The 18,221-nt window shown below is 55.0% G+C and overlaps 1 protein-coding gene across 1 annotated transcript in view; it reads right to left on the reverse strand.

The window, feature by feature from the left end:
* TNFRSF1B (TNF receptor superfamily member 1B) overlaps nucleotides 1–17,546 on the reverse strand; it is a 35,590-nt gene extending 18,044 nt beyond the window's left edge. The window contains exons 1-2 of the mRNA XM_018060323.1: nucleotides 17,370–17,546; nucleotides 194–293 (exon numbers count right to left, since the gene is read on the reverse strand). Of these exons, the coding sequence (XP_017915812.1) occupies nucleotides 194–293; nucleotides 17,370–17,447 (178 nt within the window). The 5' untranslated portion in view covers nucleotides 17,448–17,546. The remainder of the gene's footprint in view (nucleotides 1–193; nucleotides 294–17,369) is intronic.

Consider the following 18,221-nt stretch of genomic DNA (forward strand, 5'->3'; position numbering starts at 1 on the left):
AGAATGACATGTGCAATGGCCCAGAAGCAAGAGCGACTGTGGGGGTCAATTCATGGAACGAGAGGGAGCTCAACAAGAGTCTAGGGCCATGACCCTGACCCCCTAACCGCCGCACACACTAACTCTCTTCAGGGCACTGGCACCCAGGGACCCAGCCAGGCTGAGAGCGAGGGCCCCAGAGGCTACCCCTTACCTGGTGGACATTTGCTGCAGCACATCTGGATCTTTTGGTTGTAGAATTCTTGCTGCCGGCATGAGCTTCCAGGCTCCGGGATGTAGGGGGTAAACACAGCCTGGAAGGGGGAAGGGAAGGACAGCCATCAGCATGGACTCCCACATCCCCATCTGTGCCTGGCAAGTGTTTGGCTTTCTCCCTCCTGGAGTTCTGTCCATGTGGGGACTCCTCCCTTTGGTGAGGGGGACAGATAGAGGTAAAAGAGATCCCTTCTTTAACCCCCTCTTCACCCCCCTCAGTGTAGCACACTCACATCTGCAGGCAGAGACACCAAGGCAGCTGGCCAGAGGGTGGGGCCGGCTCCTAACCCTACACTTGGCAGGTGTGAGGCCCGGAAGCCTCCCAGAAGGTGGTGGATTCGGTCACAGAGAACCACAGGGCTCAGTCGCTCAGTCATGTCCCACTCTTCTGCAACCGCATGGACTGTAGCCCACCAGGCTCCCCTGTCCGTGGAATTCTCCAGGCAAGAATACTGGAGTGGGTTGCCACTTCCTTCTCCAGGGAATCACAGAGCTCAGCACAAAGCACCCATGCCTAGGTTCTGCCCTCTTTCCTCCTGCACCTGGTAATCACCCCTTCGTCCTTCCAGCTGAGTGCTGCCTCCTCCAGGAAGCTTTCTCTGACTCCCCCAGGCTGATTCAGGTTCCTCCTGCTGTGGGCTCTCTTTAAACACCGAATATGCCCCCTTCTAGCAATCATCTCATCGGGCTGAAATGAGGTGCCTTCTTGTCCTCCCAGCCTGCTCTGATGCCTGTGCATACACAGGTGTGTATACCCATGCACATACACACACAAACACACACACATACAGAGTCCTGGTGCTTCTCCCTTTCCTGTTTGGTCCTGAAGCAAAGCCCCTTCTCAGGGCTCCTCCCACTTACTGGATGTGGCTAGGGGTACTGTGTGGCACTGCACATTTCCAAAGCACCTTGGAAGAGTCTATTATAATGACAACTCCCTCCCCAACAAAGGGTCAGGAGCCCAGGGGTGGACCCAGAAAGGTGTACCGTGAAAAAAAAAAACAAAACCTGCCCAAGTGATTCCGATGCTCCGCTGCTGAGCAAACCTGACCGGCACACAGGCTAGAGCAAGATGACCTGGGGGTGGGTCAGGGCGGAGAGCAGTGATCAAAAGCTGCGGGAGCCCCCAAACCACAGAACTGTGCTGCCCGCAGCCCCCTTCACTCCAACATTCACCTGTGCACTCACTGCATGGAATGGGAGGGCTGGTCTGTCCCCACCATACCCCTCGCTGCAGCCTGCTGTTCCCTGGGCTCAGATTGAACACCCGAGGCAGCAGCCTCCCCCATCAGACAGGGAGGAGCCACAGCTCCTTCCCTCCAGCCCCCTGCCCGCCATGGGGGCAGGCATAGGTCTCAAGGACCCTGAACACAGTGGGCTTCCTCCCTACAAGCACCTTCAGTGTAACTAGGGGAGCCCCTCACCCCTGCGGGCCCTGAGAGCCACAGGCCCCGCAGCTTCTGGCAGGGAAGGACTCCTCCCCAAGATGCAGCCCAGGGAGGCCTGCCCTCCCTGGGGGAGGATTTCCTGTCAGGGACCGGAGGATCTGACGGGAAAAGGCCCTGCTGTGGCCAAGTCTGGTCTCTCTCTCCACCCACAGGGCAAGGGTTCCGGGACAAAGGCAGGCAGCTGGACCCCCGGGGCCCCCAGGTCACTGCACGGAGTGGCCTCCCTGAGGCCTCTCATCCCAGGTCTTTTCCTGTCTGAATCTTGCTATGAAAGATTTTCCCTGCACTTCCTCTTGCCTCTCTGACTCCAGCCTGAGCGGGCAAAGGAGGTCAGCTCTCCTTTAAGTCATCTTGACGCCTGTTTATCCTCTTGGACTGAAAAAAAAAAAAAATACTGCCATGTCATGGCTAAACAATGAGGAACAGAAAGCCCCTTGCAGAGCGGGACAAAAGGTCACTCCCTCCACTGCCCTGCTCACTAGAGCAGAGGCCAGGCCAAGCACAGCCCTGTAAGTTGGGCCCCAGGTCAGCAAAGCAGCTGTAAAAGCTGAGGGTCCTTGGAGGCCCCCAGAACATGGTGAGCAGCCTCTGGGAAACTTAGGGCTATGTAAGCTTCCAGTTCTTTTGTCTGGGATTGGGGAGGCTCAGAGCCACACAACATCCACCCATAGGAGAGCCTGACTGACATTTTAAAATGAGGAAATGAATTGGCTAGTACTGGATTCACTCAGCATGCTTAGCAAACCTGACCTTTCAAAATACTGTGTCCCCGAGTAAAAACTTAGACCTCACTGATGAGCATCAACCACCCATTTAACAGGTGGGTGACCTGTGACCGTGTGTGTGTGTGTGTGTGTGTGTGTGTGTGTTTAGGGGGAGACTGGAGAAGACAGATGATGAATGGATGATGGATGGTGGGATGATGGATGGATAGATAGATAAGAGAGGGGGAGATGATGATAGAGGGAAGGAGGAAGGAGAACGAGAAGGAAGACAAGAAGGATCAATCTAACATCCAATGTGTAAGGCACATCTGATTGTACTCATTTCACAGATGGGAAAATGGAGACAGAAAGAAGCAAACCCACCCCCCGGGGTTTCCCAAAGGAAATGCCAGGGCCTGGCTGGTGACAGGACTGTGCACAAGGGGCCCTTAGGGCCCACACTCCATCCACCTCAGGCCTCAGAGCAGCTTCACATCGGGGTCTGCAGCTCCATCTCCTCTATGTCCCAGGAGCAACTGTACGTGCTCCACCCACAGAGAGACTCCTCCCCAACACTTCACAGATGCTCCAGAGGTGAAGTGATGCACCCAAGGCCACATGCCTGCCGCTCCTAACCTGCCTCCCTTCTCTTGGGGGGGCCCAAGCTCCCCTTCCCTGGACACAGACCCAGGACCCCAAGCACCACCCAAACCCTCTCCCACATTGTGCCTCCATCATTCCTCCAGGTTCTCAGCTTTGGCCCTTCAAGAAGGACATGAAAAAACTGGATACTCATTAGGCACTAACTATTTGTCAGGCCTGGCTGCAGGTACTTTTCAAGATCCCACTCCCACCCCTTAGCAGGTATGTGTCCATTTCACAGCTCAGGGAGATGCAGTCATGTGTCTGAGGTCTGGGAGGGGAGAGGTGGAGATGCGATGTGACCCTTGCTCTGGTCCCACTGGAGAAATCTCTGGTCCCCTCCTCAGGACAGCTGAAGGGGCCAGCTCCTGGGATCTGCCCTCTGCCCTGAGTCACCACTGTGCCACCAGCTCCTGTTCACCCACCTTCATGCTGAGCAGAGCCTGGGGCGCTGGCTCATGTGGGCGCTGGCTCATGTGGGTGCTGGCTCACATGGGCACTCTCTCTCTCTTTCTCAGTCCCTCTCTTTCTCTCTCTCACACACACACACCAGTGCAGGGGACCTCCCTTAGCTTCAGGCCAACATCCTCTGACTTCAGCTCTGAGCTGGTTTCCCAGGTGATCACACAGGAACCTCAGAAGAGCCAGTCTCCGGCAGCAGGCAGGGACCTCCAGCATCTGAGACTGGGCACTGCTCAGACCTGCCTGAGTCACCGGGCTTCTGACCTCTCAGGAGCAAGCAGGAGCGAGGCCACCAAACGCTCAAAGGTAAGAGTCTGTGAGCAGGGAGGGTTGCCCCAGCTAATCCACAGTTGTGCCAGGTGCTAGAGGGGCGCATGGGAGCTGATGATAAGGAGAAAAGGAGCCAGAAGTGGGGGCAGGATGGAGGCACGGCAGCTCAGGATGGGCTGAACTGGAACCTTAGAGATCATCTCAGACAACCTCCCATTTAGTGGTGGAGAAAGACATGGGCCAAGGAGGAAACGTTCATTTGTTCAACAAACACACGGCACACAGGTAGTTCTAGGTGGCGGGCACTCAGCATCAAACATATGCAAGTTCCTGCCCCAGGAAGTTGGGCTCTAGCTGGGGAGACACAGACATGCACGGTAGAAAATGGGAAGTGGTAGCAGGTGTTAAGAAGAAGGGAAAAGCAAGGCGAGACGAGGGGCTCCAGCAAGGATGTGCTCCGCGTGTTCCATGCACAGCCACGGGGCCAGGCGGCGAGACTACGGTGGGCGGGGTGAGGGCACTAGGAGACAGATACAGCAGCACCTGGTCCTGAAAGTTTGCCTCGTGCAGAGCTGCTCACATGCATTACTGTCTCTCTGACTCCTCAGCCCAGCGCTGTGAGGTCAGTACTATTATTATTCCCAAGCCACGGATGAGAAAACTGAGCCTCAGAGAGGTCTCTTCACTTCCAGCCACGTGTTTCTTCCCCACCCCAGGAAGACTGGATCTTAACCTTCCCCCCTCGCCACAGGGCCCACCCCAAAGGTATTCCCTCCCCCACTCAGGCAGCTCCCCTACTCTGGGTGGTAACAGATTTCTCTGTGCCTCAGTTTCCTCATCTGTAAAACGGCTGTGTGGCCTAGTTGAGGTTCTACGCTCTTTCCAGTTCTGGCTTTTATTTTTTAAACTTTTTATTTATTTTTGGCTATGCAGGGTCTTTGTTGCTACACAGGCTTTTTCCTCTAGTTGTGGCAAGAGGGACTACTCTCTAGAGGTGGTGTGCGGCTTCTTATTGCAGTGGCTTCTCTTGTTGCAGATCACGGGTTCGAGGGCCCTCACGCTTCAGCAGATGCGGCATGTGGGCTCAGCAGTTGCAGCTCCTGGACTCTAGAACACAGGCTCACTAGATGTGACACACAAGCTTAGTTGCTCTGAGCCATGTGGGATCTTCCTAGACCAGGGATCGAGCCCATGTCTCCTGCATTGGCAGGTGGATTCTTTACCACTGAGCCACCAGGGAAGCCCAAGCTCTGCCTTCTTAAAGATGGTGGTCAAAAAGCTCAGCCTCTTCCCAAGACCTCAGGAGGATGGGATGGGAGGGAGGGCCACACATGTGAGAGATGCAAAAACTGAATGACCTGGGATGTAGGGGCTGGGATATCAGGCAAGACTGAGGGCTGGGAGGTGGGCTTCCCAGCCCAGCTCTGTCCCTCAAACCCTCTCCCAGGTGAGGACAGCCTGAGCATGTGGCCTCTGGAAGGAGGGGAGTTGGAGATGTCCATCCTCCCAGGTACACAGACACCTAGCGTCACAGATGTAACAGTGGCCTTAGTTCAGACGGTCTGGGTGCATGAGCTGGTCCTAGGGGCATCACTTACTCTCTCTGAGCCTCAACACTGTCATCTGTAAAATGGTGACATAACACCTTGCCTGTCTCCTCCTCCCTGGGTTATCGTAGGCATACAGGCCGGGGTGGGGGGTGGATCTTAGCTGGGGTCCATCATCTTTTCCCAGACTCCCAGGAGACCCAGGGGAAACTCTAAGGGTCTGCACACAGTGTGGAATTGTGTCAGATGGCATATTGGAACTGGGCACTCTCTGCCTTGGTCTCAGCTGAGATCAGGCAAGGCAAGGACAAGTTGTTGGAAGCAGGCTACCCAGTTCTGGTGAAGTGCTGGGCAGCCCATGAGGGCTTCCTTCCCTCCTAGAAGGGAAGTCTGGGGAAGCAGACCTGTGACCCTTGGAATTTTGTGGTCACCCTGAGGCTGGCCCCGGCCCATTCCTCAAGAAGCCTAAGATCAGGAGACCATGGCAGGTCAGCTGTGGACAGTGGAGTGAGCCTCCTTGGGGCAGAGGGAGGAGAAGGCAGGCTAGATGTAGGTGGTCTCCAAGGGCCATGACTCAAGAGGACCTCACCTGGAACAGTGAGGGGACCCCAAAATAAAGAGTTTGGGCAAGTGGCCAAAGCCCAGGGGTCAGGGGTCTATTAAGTGGCCAGAGGACACAGTGTCCAGGCTAAGGGACAGGGATGTGCTGTGAGTAATTGAAAGGAGGCGAGCCACAGAGGTGTGCAGGAGGGTGAAGCTAGAGAAGGACCAGACTTACCTGGTGAGTGAGGCATGAATTCTCTCCACTCTGCTTCCTCCCCTCCCCACTGCTCCCTACTCTCACCCAAGAGGACCAGAAATGGCAGCTAGCCAGGCCTGAGGAGGGAGACCAGGGCAAGATGGGCACTGCACTGTGGCCCACCCAGCAACATCAGGGCCAGGGCACCAGGCAGGTCCCTCTGAATCTGGAGCCTGAGTCAGCGCGCTCTTTTGGGGAACTGGGCAACCCTGCATCAGCTGACTTCCTGCCTCCCTGCTCCCCGAACAAGACTCTGTAGGCACCCCAAGGTGGGGGCCCAGCCCCTTCTCCTATTTATAAATAGACTGTGAGAGGGGAAGGCAGAGAAGGATAGGCCTTGGGGAGGAGGAAGAAGAGGCTGCCACCAAGACTGTGTCATCTGAAAGCACAAAATCTACAGACCCTCGGCCCTTCCTGTCAGCATACTGATGCAGCATTGTGGGGGTCTCCAGGGCTTCTTGATTTTCTGGAGACCCCCCCCACACCCTAGAAGCCAGTACCCCTGGGAAGGGATCCGACTCCCAGCCTCCCCTGGGAGCATCCCTGGGCACAGTGAGACCAGGAAGAGGACGTGATGGGGGAGGAAGCCCCGGAGGAAGCTTCAGGCTTGCAGAGTAGCACATGCCCCTCAAAACTTCTCTTTTTCACAGAGCAGGAGGAACAGAGAGGTTGTCCAGACCTAGGAGAAGCACCTACTGTGTGCAGACAGGGCTGGGGACATTCCCAGGCACTGTTTAGTCTCTGAACCAACACAATGAGGTCAGCATCACCCCATTTTAGAGATGCAGAAACAGAGGCTTCCAGAGATTCGATACCGTGTCTGGGACCACGCAGTCAACAAGAAGCAGACAGGAGCTAGTCTCAGCCACATCTCCCTCAGTGTCCTGAGATAGTCTCAGCCCCGGCATCTTCTCTTGCTGCCTTATTTTACAGAGAAGGGGCCCAGATAGGGAGAGTGACTCCCTGGAGAACACACAGTGAGCAAGGCAAAAGAGTCTCGAGGATCCCAGGGCAGACAGCACAGCCTGGGGAAGAGCAGAAGCATCTGCCCAAGGACCCAGGGATCTGCGCACAGATGGAAACCGGTTTCAACCAATAAAGAAACCATATCATTTCCATGGCAGGTCCCTGGGGGCCTCGACACACAGTGAGACACGGCAGAGCCATTTGGGCCTAGATCTTAGGGGATTCTCAGGAGCCCCACAGACTTCGGGGTGCAGCCTACAGGGCGGTGACGCCGGAGCCAGGCAGTGGAGGCTCGTCTGCCGTCACGGAGACGCGGGGCACCTGCGTCAGGAGGACCGACCACATCACAGGGCGGCGGCCCCGGGTGACACATCCCACTCCTGGCCCACTGCCTGTGATGTCGCGTTAGAAGTGAGCTGGGGGCAGACAGGAAGCCCAGGCTGGTATCCGGTTCTTGGGGCCACGCTTTGTGTGCTAAGCACCAGGGTAGAAAGATACCAGGGTGTGGTCCCTGCCTCTAAGGAACCCTCAGTCTAGTTGCAGAAAGCACCCTCAACCCTTTCCATCCCCCCAACACACACCCCCCAGGACAGGCTATATCACCTCAATCTCTCTCTGCTCCACCTTCAGCATCTCTCTGACACCTACAACCTCCTTACTCTTTCTTGGTCTCCAGTCTTTCCAGACAGACCCGATGTCACCTTCCTATATCAAGTCTGGCCCGAGCTCAATGTTCTCAGCCTGGTGTCTGGGGGTCACTGCCCGGGTCATGCCAACATCTCCCACCCCGTCTTCACCCCACACTGTCCCCTCTGGCTCCCTCCCTGTCTTCCATGCCCTCTCCTGCTGCTCCCTCTGCCCCAGGATCCTGCCCACCCTCATCGCAGGGCCAACTCTTGGGCTTCTTTCAAGCCCTCTCCACTAGTCAGGCCTAGAAATCCGGTCTCTTTAACTGCCAAGCCTACGATATCAATACTACTCAGACTTTTCCACCAAAGGATACCTTGACGGAAAAGAAAGAAAAGTAATCTAAGGAGGGAGTTCAAATATGCTGGCTCGAACAACATGAAATTTTAAGTCTTATGTTTTGCTATGAAACTTTTCTGTCATGCCATAATATATACATTTGTTTTTTGGTTTTTTAAAATTTTTATTGGAGCACAGTTGATTTACAGCACTGTGTTAGCTATACATTAGTTTTAATGTGAAAATAATGCTTTTCCTCAAAATTGTAAAGTAAAATTGACACTCCAGGAAAAAAAAAAAAAGAGTCCTCTCCACTATCATCTCAAGGAAACCTTCTCTGGAGGTCAGAGGTTCCTCTGAGGGTTCCAGCGACAACCTGGGTTTATCTCTCTACTGCCCAGACCACTTCTTGGTTAAATTATTTGTTTCCCTGTATCTTCCCACTATGTCTGCACCCTCTAGCGTGAGCTCTGAGCAAGACATCAGGTTTCCGTCCCAGCCCTGTCACTCACCAGCCTCAGTTTTGCCATCTCTGAAATGGGGACAAAAGCAGGGCCCACCTGATGGGACTGTTATGATTCATTGGGCCAAGGCGTGTGGAGTGCTCGGCATCGTGCCCGGCAGCAGTGAAAACTGAGCATTACTCGTTAGGTTTTTATTACTCATGTCTCTACGCCCAGCCCAGTGCACAGCCCACAGCGGCGGGGCGGGGAGGGGTGGACCTAATAGATGCTGAATTGTTTAACAGAAGCAAAAGTTTCATTTCCAATTAGCTGAAATGAGCTGGGGCTACAGCATGAGAACTGGGCAGGAAATGGGCATATATGTAGAGAGAGAGGGTGGTGTCCTCAGGCTGGCAGAGCACCTCACGGCCACTGCAACCACTGTGACATCCACGTGGTAGTTTAAGCTGGAGCTTGGAGGGAGCCATCTGGGGTGGACTCTTGGCTCTGCCTCTAGTGAGCTGAGAGCCTGAGCCCAGAGCTTAACCTCTGTGCCTTGACTGACTCTCCTATCAAATGGGGATGATACTGGTGACCCCTCCCTTGGTGGCCTCAAGGACAGATGTCACTGGGGGCAAATGACGCACTAGACCCTTGCCTAGCACCAACGAAGCACCCACTGGCCATCAGTCCTAGCTCAGGGCTCACTGTACTCTCCCAGCCCTCAAAGGGAAGTGACGGGGGGGGGGGTCCCTTTTCTCCCCACCTCACCACAGAGAGGAAAACCAAACCAGGGAGAAGGTCCTGAGGTCCTTGCAGCAGAGGCAAGCAGGCCCCCAGAAGTCCTGCCCCTCTGCCCATGGTGGGGCTCATCATACTTCACACCGGAGATGCTCAGGCCAGCCCTGCCCAGCCTTAGGGCCACCCCAGCAGCAGCCAGGGTGACTGAAGCCAGGCTCAGCTGGGGCTGACCACAAGAGCTCCAGGAACACAGGAGGCTGACATGGTCCACAGTCAGGTTGCAGGGGCACAGTTAAGGCCAGAGAGGCCTCATGTTGCAGGATGGGGTGGGGAGGGCCAGCTCCTCCTTCCTCCCCAGTCCTCTGCCCCCACCCTAGGTCTTAGTCCAACCCAAAGCCCACCTCCTCCCTGAAGCCTTCGATTCTTCCTTCCTGTTCTGCTGCCACTCCATCAGCCCAGGGTTCTTGCCTAAACTATAGTAACAGCCTGTCCTTCCCATTGAGGCCTGAATGATCTTCCTAACACACCCTCTGCTCTGGTCACTCCCTTACCCAAAAACTCTCGGTGGCTCCCGGTTGCCTCAACTCTTGATTCAAAGTGAATGTGGTAGCTGAAAGTATGGATGCTGAGATAAGGACGCCTGACTTTGAATCCAGACTCCTTTCTTACTGGAGGGAAGCGTCAAAGGTGTTTTGCTTTTTTTTTTTTCCCCAATAAATGAGGCTTAAAAACCTCAATATATACCTCAAGGGACATCTGTGAGAATTAAATGAGGTAACACACGTAAAGTGCTTAGTAAATACTCCAAAAATTATAGCTGATACAATGTTTTAATTTTTAAATTTTGTACAATTGATCCTGAATAGCCTATAGCCTCGGGCTTCCCTAGTGGCTCAGCAATAAAGCATATGCCTTCAAGAAAGGAGATGCAGGTTTGATCCCTGGGTCAGGAAGATCCCCTGAAGAAGGAAATGGCAACCCACTCCAGTATTCTTGCTTGGGAAATCTCATGGACAGAGGAGCCTGGTGGGTTATAGTTCATGGGAGTCACAAGAGTTGGACATGACTAAGTGACTAAACCACCACCCGCTTATAGCCTCAAGTACCATCCCTGAGTCTAACAAGGCTGTTGCTTAACTGAGGACGGTCTAGCCACTGTTCCTTGCTATCCATCCTCCAACTATCCACTCAGCCCAATCTTGCCCACCCTCCAGGGCTTAGCTTTTAGAAAGATCCCATGTGGTCATTGCAGGAAGAAGAATGTGGGGGACAGAGTCAGGAAGGTGACAAGAAAACATGGGGGGGACCAAGGGGCCAGGTGGCAAAGAGAGTGAAGACAAGGGGTGATGGAAGAGGGAAGAGAGGATAGGGGATCATGACATGAGGTGGGAGACGGGGGTTTGAGAGAGCTGGGAGGACAGGACAGGAAGCAGCAGGACTGGGGGCTTGTGAATGCAGAGCAGGAGGGGACAGGCTCACCAGGGACAACCTGAATGAACCTGGAGCCTCTGCGCATGCGTGACAGACAGAAGCAGGACTCTGGGTAGGCAGGAGAGGGCAGGGAGGGGTGTCCTGGATGCTAGCGGGGGTCCTGCTAACTGAAGCCACGTGCTGGGGCCTTTCCTCAAGAGTCACTGTCAAGTCCAGACCTTGGCTTTGAGCTGGAGCCTCACAGAAGCCAGAGTAGCAGGCCACCTCCTGCCCAAAGTCACCGACCCTCCCCACTATCTCCCCTCTTCCCCATCTAACAGTCAGCACTGAAGGACTCTAAAGTGGGAGTGAGCCAGGTGTGCTGGTCTCCGCTGAGGGTCAGAGAGGAGGAGAGAACTGGCCAAGCCCTCTGAAACTGGAGGCCAAGCCATGGCTGGGCCCGGGACCCCCACTCCTGGCTCCACGTGCTGCTCACTTCCGCAGTCTCGGGCATCTCTCCTGAACGGCACTGTAGAAGGTTTTCTGTGAATGCCTGGAAGATGTCCGTCCACAGCCTCCCTGCCCCAACTCCCTCCCCGAGCCACTCTCACCCTCCGGCCCACTCAATTCCCTGAACCTGTGGCCACATCAGCCATACCCACCACAGGGCCAGGCTCAGATGGAAACAGACAGGTGGGCTGCTGTCTGGACGGCAGAGGAAAACAAAAGCCCCTGGGGATTTCTGTCCCATCTTCGGTCAGAGCACTGAATCAACCTAGGGTCCCGGCTCCAAAGCCAGGGACGGACCAGCAGTTTGCTGGCCAAAGGGATCCACCCGTGTCCCTTGAAGTCACCCTGGGCTGCCAACTGTTCCCACACGTGCCCACTCAGTGTCTGTTCCCAGATTAGGAGGGTAGCTAGCCCGCCCGGGGCCAGGGAGGTGGGCTCTGCAGCCTCATGGGCTAGCTAACAGGTCTTGTTCTAGTAACACAAGGTGGTATCGTGATCCTCAACCTCCGCAGGCAACAACCGAGATGCAGCCTGTTCCAAGCCCTCCTCCCCTGCAAAGAGGACACAGAAGCTGAGAGGTAAGGCGATCTGACATGATCAACAGAACACTAGGGCAGAGACAGAGCTGGGGTCTCCTGGACAGCTGCCCTGCCCCCCACCACCTCCCCCAGCAGTGCTCAAACTTGGGGCGGTCGGAAATCAACTCCTGCAAACCCCTCTCCATGAACAGACACTTCCTCTTCCTGCGCACGCACCTCGAGAGCCCCAAACCACAGTGATGTCACCACCACCTGTGACCTCACGACGCGACACAGTGGAAACTGTGGGCTCCAGAGTCCCAACCCCCTAGTCAGCATCTCAGCAGAGGGGCACTCATGCCCAAAGCCTGGGGACTCAGAGCCGGGGGGTGGCTGTGCAGAGGCATCGCAGGCACAAAGGCTTCTGCAAGGGAAGCCCTCTCCCCACTCAAGGCTTCCCTTTACCTGCAGGATCCCAGGCAGCAGGTCCACAGTGATGCCCACGGCACAGACTTTCAGCCCCAAAGTGCCTGAACATTAAGAGGGGCTAACTAGGTCGTAAGGGGTAGGGAGGTGAGAAACCCGTGAAGCCTACTCTGCCTGAGGGTTGTGCATCTTGGCTGCAAGCTGACCAGCAGCCTTGATGCTACTGCGGCCTGAGTCAGGGAAATCATTCCAGCTAAAGCAAGCGGGATTGAGGTCAGCAAGAAGAGAGATTGAGAAGCAGAGATATTAATGGTGGGGAGGGAAGGACTCTCCTTCCTGGGAAAACTCTTAAACCCCCTAGCCCCCAGTCTGTGGCCTGTGTCAAGCACAAATAAAGCTGATGCTTCTCCAGCACTCCAAGAGTGTGTTAGGATCAGCACTGTTAGGTTTCATAGAGATAGGGGTGCTTAGGCCCAGAGAGGTTAAGTAACCTGATCAAGGTGACACAGTGAGCCGGTACTTCAGTGCACAGATGGAAACTCTGGTCTCCCGGCCCCCAGGCCAGTGCTCCTTTATCAGGCCCCTGCTATCTCAGAAACAACTTGGAGAATGGCAGTCATGGACAGCATGACCGTAGAAGAGCCTTCACAGGGCTTCCCATTTTCAGGGTTACAAGTAAAGAGAATCTTCCAGATTGCAGAGGTTAGAGATGGAAGAGATTTTAAAGGCAGTCTGGAGTCATCCCATGCCCTTCTTGCTGATGGTGAGAAAGTCAAGCCTTCTGCATCCTCTCTGCAGCAAGGTTATGAGACTCCTCTATTCTATGGCCCATGTCTCCCTGTTCACCCTCAAATGAGATCCAGCACCTGTCACTCACTGAAAGGAGTAGGGGGAGGGGAGGATTTCCTGACCCCATAGCGTTTGCCACACACTGGGCTCCTAAGGCCAGGCAGTTGGGCAGGTGGTGTGAGGAGCCCCAGGAAGGGGGTCTTGAGCAGGAAGCACAGGTAGAAGGCGGGCAGCAGGGAAACTGTTCTTTCTGGGCAGGAGCTCTGGGCACATGGAGGTCTGCCACCCCTACCACGGGGCCCTGGGAATCTGACTCCACGGGGACTCCCAGGTCCAGCAAAGCCACAGATGCTCTAACAACTGCCAATGGGCTGCACAAGTTAGAAAGCACTTTTTAATCCTGACAACCAGCCAGAGAGGTGGGGGATCATTCCCATTTTACAGATGGGAACACAAAGGCAGGCGTCCATAGATGGACAGATATGTCAAGGTCACACAGTCTATAAATAGCAAAGTAACGGGTAAGCCAAGGTCTGTCCACCTCTGAGGCCGGGGCCTTTCTTCTAAGTCATCAATATTGCTTTCGTGGGGCCTGATGGGATGTCCCTAAGCGGGAGTCACAGCATCTCTGCTTCATTCTTGTTTCCCCTGGTAGCACCCCTCTCTCTGTCCTAAACCCCTGGCTTCCCTCTCTGCCTGCTTCCGGGCAAATCACATGCTTCCTGGGTTCCTGAGTCACTGCCAGTGGGTGGCCCTGTCACGAGCCGAGAGGGGGATGTGGGCGGGTGAGCACTTTGGGGAGAGCACTGCTAGCCTCAGCAGACCTCGCAGAGCAGAGGAAGAGCCCAGAGAATCACCCCAGAGAGGAGACAAACTGGAGCCCAGCCCCGCCTGCAACCATTGGCTCTTCAAACTCAGCGATCTTATCCAAAAAACAGGGTCATTACAAAGGTCAGATGAATATTTTAGGACATTAATTCAATATTTTTTAGCACTAATTACATGTCAGGCAGTGTTCTAAGCCAGTGGTTCTCAACTGGGGTAATTTTTCCCCCAGGGGACATTTTGTAGTATCTGGAGACATTTTTTTTTTCTTTTTTTGGCTGAGCCTCAGAGCATGCAAAAGTCACCCCGCCAGGGATCAGACCTGCGCCTCCTGCAGTTTAAGCACCGAGTCTTAACCACTGGACCACCAGGGAAACCCTATCAGGGGATATTTCCAACTGTCACAACTGAAGGATAAGTACTGCTGGCATCTAGTGGGTAGAGATCAAGGGCGTTGCTAAACATCCTACAACTCAGAGGACAACTCCCATAGAACCACCTAGCCCAAATGTCAAGAGCACTGAGAATGAGAAATACTCTTCTAGGCTATGAGTCTACAGTAGTGAACAAGTCCCTGCCCACACCTGACTTAACATTTGAGTAGAGGAGAACCTTGGAAGCATTCAAGGTAAAGGGGAAGCAAGTGCAAAGGGCCTGGGTGTGTGTGTGTCACACGTTTGAACAACAGAAAAACAGCCAGCATTGTATAAAGCTAAGAACTAAGTTGATGTTTAGAGCTGAAGGGAACACACACACAAACACCCCACGGATGGCAGTAAAACTCTCCCCCTCCATCCTTCTGGGTTACTCCTTCAGGAAGCACTGGTGGTCAAGACTGTAAATGTCTCCCAGCCCTGGAAAAGAAGAGTGCTCCAGAGCCACTGGGCCAGGCCCCAGGACCAGTGAGGGCCACATCCTCAGCCAGCAAGCAGGTTCAGCAAGCAGGCAAAGGGACATCCCAGGACAGTAGGTACTCTGGATCACCCATCTCCACCAAAGGCCGATATATCTAGGCCAAACTGGAGGCCCCCAACCTCTCCCCTAATTCAAGCTGGCCCCAAGCAAATAATAATAAGGCAAACAGAGGTCCCTCAGCCTCAGGACTTCCAGGGGAAGGTAGGTCACCCAGCAGGCAGAGGTCCCCTCAGCCCCCTCCCAGCAACAACAGAAAGCTAGACAGCTGGGGTCCTGCCCACCCCCATCAGTCGGCACCAATCGCCCACTTAACCTGTCAGCTTTACTGGCATTTCTTTGTTGAATGAATGAATGACTAGATGAATGAATGATGCATTTCACACCAGCTGGCATATACAGCTTTTAAAGGAAGCAAAAACCCAGCTGGCAAAGTGATTCTCCTGCACGTGTAGTCAGTTCCAAGCCTCCTTGGGGCTCTTTCTGCAGCGAGCTCTGTTACACCCAATATAACTGGACATCACTGAGTACCAGGGACCTGGCTAGGGGCAGGAGGGAGACACAGGCACGGTGAGAGTAGAGCGAGAAGGGCTTTGGAATCAGGCAGACCTGTATTCAAATCTCCTCACCCGCTACCCTCCAGTTCTACAATCCTGGGAAATGTCGTAACCTCTCGGAGACTCGGTTTCCACATCTCTAAATGGGAAGACCACCTTTTAGGAGCTGCTATAAGGAAGGTTTCAGCAAGTCTCTGCAATTAAATTCAATGCCTAGTACCTGGCACACACTGGGTATTCAAGAAAAAAGGTGCTGTGGTGGTGCTAATAATAAGGAGGAAGATTGCACAGAACCTGTCCTCAAGGAACATTCCATCTACTGAAGTGAATAAAACACCAGATTAAAAAATAGAATGACATCTCTCCGCAAGGGAGATGAAGGGCTGGGAGTTCTAAAAGCAGTTCATCAAATTCAACTGGGAAACTGAGGAAAGGCTTAGGGGTAGGGATTGGGGGAAATGTGTAAAAGACCCTGAAGGATGGGGGAGGGGTTACCATGGAGAGAGGGCAGCATGGAGTGTGAAGATACACAACGTCCATGAAACACCCAGATGCCTCACTCGCTCTGGCCTGAGAGTGAGGCAGCAGGGGCAGCAGGTGGGGTGGAGGGGAGAGCAGTTTCTGCCTTGGTCACTGGGGGCCTTTTGCTTCTCAGGCAAGGAGAGAGGTGCTGTACTTTGAGGATGGTTGCCCCAGCGATGAGACAATCCTGGGAAGGAGGGAACAAGCTGATATGGGAGCAGGTCACAGGGGAGGGAAGCGAGAGACTCAGGCAAAGCCCTCTAACAACTCCAGGATGAGGGGCCACTGTCCGGAAGGGAAGCCTCACGCCTCTTCCCCTCAGGAGCTCCCATGACCCAGGTTTGCCGAGGCAGACAATGCCCCTAGTCTTGGTACCCTGCAGGCAGGCTGGGGACCACAGCCATGGGCATCCATACTCAGGTCTCAGAGTTGGGACTCTCCTGATCTCTGTTTACACAACAATCTCTGGGGCAGCGACCCGCCCCCACACCAAACGTGAATGAGTCTGTTCTGATCTGACAGCCTCCATTCTCTGCCCTGGAGAACTGGACTCTAAGGTATCTTTAGCCTTAGCGTGTGAGTCACCTCACATGAGTCAATGCCACCTCCTACTTTCTTCCCTGGTCAAGATGTCCAGACGGGTCAGTACACACCCATCCATAAGATCATGAGAAGGAATGAAGGCAGACCTCCTCATTTGCTAAGAAGGGAAAGGAAGAGATGTCCTCTTTAAGGGAAGAGCACCCTCCCATGCCCTTCTATGAAATACAAGTTTGCGGAGCCTCAGTTTTCCTTCTCTGCAAAATGGGACCATTCAGTCTTACCAGCCACAAAGGGCAAAGGAGGAGCAGTCCTCTGCACACTTTCCCTTGCTGTCTAGTGACTGCAGTCAGTACTGAATAACAGCTCTGGGGTCTCTGCTCTCTCTATTTTCCTGGAGCCCCTTAGATATCATGTCAGTCTTGACAACCAGCCCAGAAGTCCGCCCTCAGCCTTGTCCCCAGATCCTCAGGGAGGTCAGACCAGGGGCACTCTAGGACCGTATCTTCCTCCCCGTCACCCCAGAGTCCTGACAGGGCAGACTCTGAAGTGGGGTCTGGGCAAAGGTCTCGGAAGACAGCCCATAGTCTGAATGTGCCCTTATTAGGCACTTACTGCACACCTGCCCTATTCTTTTAGAGGCGCAGCCCCAGTATTTCTAAGAAAGAAGAAAAGCATTGCCCAGAAGAGGAGGAAGTCTTCTGAAGAAGGTGCCGGGCATCTGCAGTTGGGACAGCGCCCCAGTACAGTTCACCACCTACCCTCACCCCAAAGCCACCCTGGGGAGGGCAGGGGTCGCAGGGGTAACGGGAGCTGGGGTCCACAGTCTGGGTGGGATGTGTCCAGAGCCCGCTGGCTGGCCACCAACGCCCTGGGCTGCGCTGACTGAGGGACCCCGGGTGCGACCCCGACCGCGGTGTCCAGAGTTCCAGACCTCGGACCTCCGGCGCACGTGTGGCAAACCCGAGGTCCCCTTAAGGTCTCCAAAGGCGCGCGCGTCTGATCCTGTTTCCATGGCCCGGAGTCCAGCTCCCGTGTCAGGGCGCCCCAGGGGGACGCGCGCCAACCCGGGGGTGGGTGGGATGGCGTTCCCCGCGGGGCCGCGCGAGTCACCTACCTGGGCGGGCACGGCGCGGCCCGCGGCCCAGAACTGCAGACCGACCGCCAGCGCGGCCCAGAAGGCGGTGGGCGCCATAGGTGCGGGCGGGTTGGCCAACCCCTCGCGCCCTTGAGCGTCCGCTCCCGCTCCGCTGCCTCCGCGCCTGCGACTGAAAGCGAAAGGCGGTGCGCGGCCGGAGACAGGCCGGGGGGCGGGACCGGGCGCGGATACACCTCCTTGCCCTCCTCCTGCACCCGCCCCGCGCCGGCCGCCCTGCACCACAGCCCGGTCTCTCACTGGAGTCTGTCCGCCTCGGCTCTGGGTCCGGACCTCCAGCGTCAGCCACTCCCCGCCCGCCGAGACCCTGCAACCTCCTTCTAACATCCCCTCCTATTAGAATCAAGCTTCCCAGAGGTGGCGCGGGAAACCCTCAAGGGGGACAGGCTCCTACCAAGCTTGTGGTTGCCCCGAGGCTTTGCCTGCCGACCTGCCCTCGTCCACCTACCCCTCCCACCCGCGTCAGGCTCTCCACTCTCGTGGAGGAGCGGGGCACAATTTGGGGAAAATATCGCACCAAACTGACACGAGCTCAGCTAGGGGGGGTCCTAGATTATTCGCTCATTTAGACTTTAGAGCCGGCCCACCTGAGTCTGAATCTCTGCATTAACCTCAAAGAGAGTCTGAAGATTGAAAGTTATGTAGTAAACATACTGAAGTATATGTCGGACTTCCCTGGTGGCTCAGCGGTAAAGAATCTGCCTGGCAATGCAGGAGACGCAAGAGACACAGGTTCAATCCCTGAGTCAGGAAGATCTCCTAGAGCGGAAATGGCAACCCACCCCAGTATTCTTGCAGTGTTTTTGTCCCATG

The sequence above is a fragment of the Capra hircus genome, chromosome 16, assembly GCF_001704415.2.
Source record: "Capra hircus breed San Clemente chromosome 16, ASM170441v1, whole genome shotgun sequence".
Lineage (NCBI taxonomy): Eukaryota > Metazoa > Chordata > Mammalia > Artiodactyla > Bovidae > Capra > Capra hircus.